At 39.4% G+C, this 4503-nt stretch overlaps 1 protein-coding gene across 1 annotated transcript; it reads left to right on the top strand.

Moving 5' to 3' along the window:
• Nucleotides 1-528: 528 nt before the first annotated feature.
• npy2r (neuropeptide Y receptor Y2) lies at nt 529-3111 on the top strand. Its single transcript, XM_029438392.1, has 2 exons — nt 529-615; nt 1797-3111. Exon 2 carries the CDS (start codon nt 1821-1823, stop codon nt 2931-2933), a length of 1113 nt encoding a protein of 370 aa, XP_029294252.1. The 5' UTR covers nt 529-615; nt 1797-1820; the 3' UTR covers nt 2934-3111.
• The last annotated feature ends 1392 nt before the right edge of the window (nt 3112-4503 follow it).

Here is a 4503-nt window from a genome sequence, read left to right as displayed (position 1 = left end):
CGGACTGCTCTGCAGAGGCACACGCAGCTCACATCCATGTACAGATAATATTAAATAGGTCATTTGATTCTAGGTTATATTTGAAACATTTTCGAATTTGATTTGATTGAATTAGGAGTGGGAGTTGATCACAAATGCTCCATTTAAACTGTGCATTACTGTACTCATTACTGTACTCATGTGCAGGCGGGAACATGACATTTGCCATTCAAACACGAGCAGAATTCTCAGAATTAAGTGCATCAAAACGACCCATTGTGAGGCAAAGAGACATCGTCTCTCGGGTTAAGGATGTTGGTGGGGAAAGGACACGTTTCCTCTCTGTTACTCAACCCGCCTCATCTGTCGGTCTCTCCCAGCAGCGCAGCGCAGGTAATGCGCACTCAATGCCAAACGGGCTGCAGTGCGCACTGGCAAATGGTGTGCGCTTTGTTCTTAAGCGCACGTTGTTCGTCCTTGAAGAAGATTAATCCGTCGGTGTTTGAGTGATTCATATTATTGTTGTTTTCCTTGATAGCACAGGAACGAGAAGAAGTATGTCAAAAGCTTTCACTAAACTTTTCTGCAGGCAGAAACAATGAGAGGAATCTGAAGATCTCCCTCAGAGAGACGGAGGTGAGTAAAAAGCTTGATGCTCCTGCATTTGATCTTTTGATCCGGACAATGTTTAGTAGTCTGTAGTCTGACGTTACACTGTATGCTTGCACATTACAGCCGCTGACACATGTCACGTTTCTCACATAATGTGTTTATAAATGATCACAAAGTGCCACGGGACTCAGTGACAACTGCATTTTGAGTTTTGAAGTCATTTGAAATGCCAGAAGCATAACAAGGCTGCAGTCCGTAGCTCGCAAAAGGTAAATTCGGCAAGATGTGGCGTTATTGTTTAAATATTAATAGCAGCATTTATCATTCATAAAGAATACTGCACTGTACGTGGTTCTTACGTTCAGTGAGATTGTACAATATCTTTTAATGGGAAATCCACCCCAAAATAATGTGTATTGTGCTTCCTGTTCGTAGAAATCACTACCTGCACACACACACACACACACACACACACACACACGCACGCACGCACGCACGCACACACACACACACACACACACACACACACACACACACACACACACACACATATGAAGTCAGTTTTATTTGTAGATAGCTATGGATCAATGTGCCTGTATTACAACAAGTCATGTGTGTACATAGCTTTTGTTGTATCTTGCTTTATCTGTGAAACTGCTCCAGGATCAGTCTCCATTCAATAAGACTTGAAAAATGTACAAATCTAAAATGTGCTGTCCAACATTAGATATGTGCAATGTGTTAAATCTAGCTTATGTTGCACCTCTCAGTGCTAAAATAAATAAATACTATTTTCAATACAGCAATCTCATCTATGATAAGATGGTAGAATGCACGGATTTGGTGCCTTTTGTGTTTGTTTTTGTTCGTAAAGTTTTGTCAAACTAATTATGTCTATAGTCACCAAGACTTACTTAGATTTGAGGTGTTCTTCCTGTGTCTTTTAATTGCACTGATCGAAAGTAGCAATAAGGCTTTCTATTGGATTTTATTCATTTGACAAGGTTTGTGTTTTTAACGTGCATATCATGAATCATAGTTGATGCTCCTCTGTATTGCAGGTCAGATATTAAACAGCTGTCAGTGCATTCTTACTGGAATTATATTGCCAGATTGTTGCCTATAAACTTATAAAAGCATATTTGAATTTGTCCTGGTCACAACATGCATGTCCGCTGCTGAAAGTCATCTCCACATTTTTACAGACCGACTTCCGCGGACTGGTAGCCATGGATACAGCAGATCAGTTCAACACAACTCAAGTGGAAGAATCACAATTTGATCTTAAATCCTTCAACTGCTGCTCGACTACCGGCACGATAAATGATGAGAACATTTTGGAGCTGGACGACAGCACACAGCTGGTCGGAGTTCAAGTAATTCTCATCCTGGCTTACAGCGTGATTATATTGTTTGGAGTCATTGGAAACTCCTTAGTGATATATGTTGTGTACATGTTTAAAAATCTTCAGACCGTCACCAACTTCTTTATTGTGAACTTAGCTGTGGCAGACTTGCTGGTGAACACGCTGTGTTTGCCCTTCACCCTTGTCTACACGCTGTATGGCGAGTGGAAGTTTGGTCAGGTGTTGTGCTTCATGCTGCCCTGCGCTCAAGGCTTGGCGGTGCACGTGTCCACCATCACTTTGAACGTCATCGCCCTGGACCGCCACAGAAGCATCGTCTACCACATGGAGACCAAGATGTCCAGAGACATGTGCGCTGTGGTCATTGTCATCACGTGGGTCGTCAGCGGCCTGTTGGCCAGCCCGCTCGCCATCTTCAGGGAGTACGGGACGTTCGACCTTTCACCGGACGAGTCTATTCAGGTTTGTACGGAGAAGTGGCCGGGAAGCAGCATGAACGGAAGCCTCTACAGCATATCGGCACTTCTGATTCAATACGGTTTACCTTTGGCCATCAACTGCTTTGCCTACATCCGCATCTGGAACACGCTGAAGAATCACATGACTTACGTTGGTCGGAATGACCGTCATCAGCGCAGGAGGAAGACCACGAAGATGCTGCTGACCATGGTGGTGGTGTTCGCCGTCAGCTGGTTGCCCTTCCATGCGTTCCAGTTGGCGGTTGACATGGGCAGCTCTGTGTTGTATATGAAGGACTTTAAGCTGCTTTTCACTGTGTTCCATATTGTAGCAATGTGCTCGACGTTTGTCAATCCCATCCTATATGGTTGGATGAACAACAACTACAGGGAGGCCTTTTTCTCTGTGTGTAAGTGTTACCGGCCCTTCAGTTCGAGGTCAAGACGCTCCAAAGGCAGAGAGACACACAAAAATAAAGACAGGGTTTGTACAGATTGCAAATCAACAAATGTCTAAGTTGCACAGTCAAAACCGTCAAAGACGATTCATTCATAATCACTTGTGGAAATGGGAAGTCTGTGTTTTGGGTTGTGTGGGCATTTTGATGAAATGATAATATATGGGTTGGAAGAAATTACTTAATCATTTAAAAAACGGCTTTAAGTTAAAGTGACTAAATTAACATTATTGACACTACGACAAAGAGGGTCAACCTCGTTCCAATAAACACTTATCAACTCATTAATGTTTGTGAGTCAAACTATGATGGATATTCCACTTTGTTGATGCAGTTTGTTTGTTTGACTTGTTTCTGTTTTTTCAGACTGTTCCTTCTGATGCATTAAATGACTTGAATCTTAAATTTGGGTAAAGATGATTCAACCTTTGGAGCTCACATGTCCTCACGTTTATTGTCTCAGGCTGATTTTTTAACTTAAGTGTTTTAATTAATTGTTCTCATACTGTCGAGTCACCATAGTCCAGATGAGATATATATATATATATTATATGTATACAGTATATATATATATATATATATATTATATATATACAGTATGATATATATATATAAACAGTATATATATATATATATATACTGTATATATATATATATATATATATATATATATATATATATACATACAGTATATATATATATATTATATATATAATATATATATATATATATATACAATATATATACTGTTTTATATATATATATATATACCTTTCTCAATCTCCACTTGAGTTAAATACCAGAAATAATATACCTTGTACAGCCCCATTTCTGACAATACTAACTATAAGTGTTTAGAGTCTAAACTAAACTAAAATGAGGGTTAGAGGAGTGTCTAAACTTTAGACATTCCTCTAACCCTCATTTTAGTAAAAGGTTTTCCAGATTGATTTGATTGAATGCTGGGAAACAGCCTGCAAATTACTTTGATTTTGTGAAATGAAAAAGAGGCTCCATTTAAATGTTGAGCCCTTTAGAAGCTTGAACAAGAGCGTATCACCTGCAACATGCAATATCAAGTTTATTGATGTCTGTCAGACCTCCGTATATGTCCTTTGCATGTTGGACATCAGTGTACATCTGTACACAAGTTGTTGTTCTATGCTATTTATAAGTAGTTTAGCTTCCCTGAGAGATATATCTGTGGTGTAATATGTGTACGTAACAATAAGAAGGCGGCATTCATGTTTTTCATTCTCATATTGTTGCTGCTTTTTTAGAAAAACTCATAACTAGAAAACAAAGTAATAACCGGAGACAGTCATTTAAATCTAAATGTCTAAATGGACATTTAATGGACGTGTCCTAATGTCCCATTTCCTCAGTCTGGTTTGACATAACAATATCTTGACAACTGTCAGCAGTCAAGCGAAGTTAAGAGATGATTGTTGGTAAACTGCTGTATTCTGCATGCTAAATGAATGAACAAATACATAACAAATGTGAAGTCGTGGCACACGTGAAATGGAGAAAGTGTACTAGATCATATATTTATCTACATTTGACTTTGTTTCAGCCTTGACGTTTATTGTTTGTTACGGGGTCTGAGGTACTGCCGCAGAGGGACGT

The sequence above is a fragment of the Cottoperca gobio genome, chromosome 1 (assembly GCF_900634415.1).
Source record: "Cottoperca gobio chromosome 1, fCotGob3.1, whole genome shotgun sequence".
Classification (NCBI taxonomy): Eukaryota; Metazoa; Chordata; class Actinopteri; order Perciformes; family Bovichtidae; genus Cottoperca; species Cottoperca gobio.
This window is presented reverse-complemented; position numbering and strand designations above follow the sequence as displayed.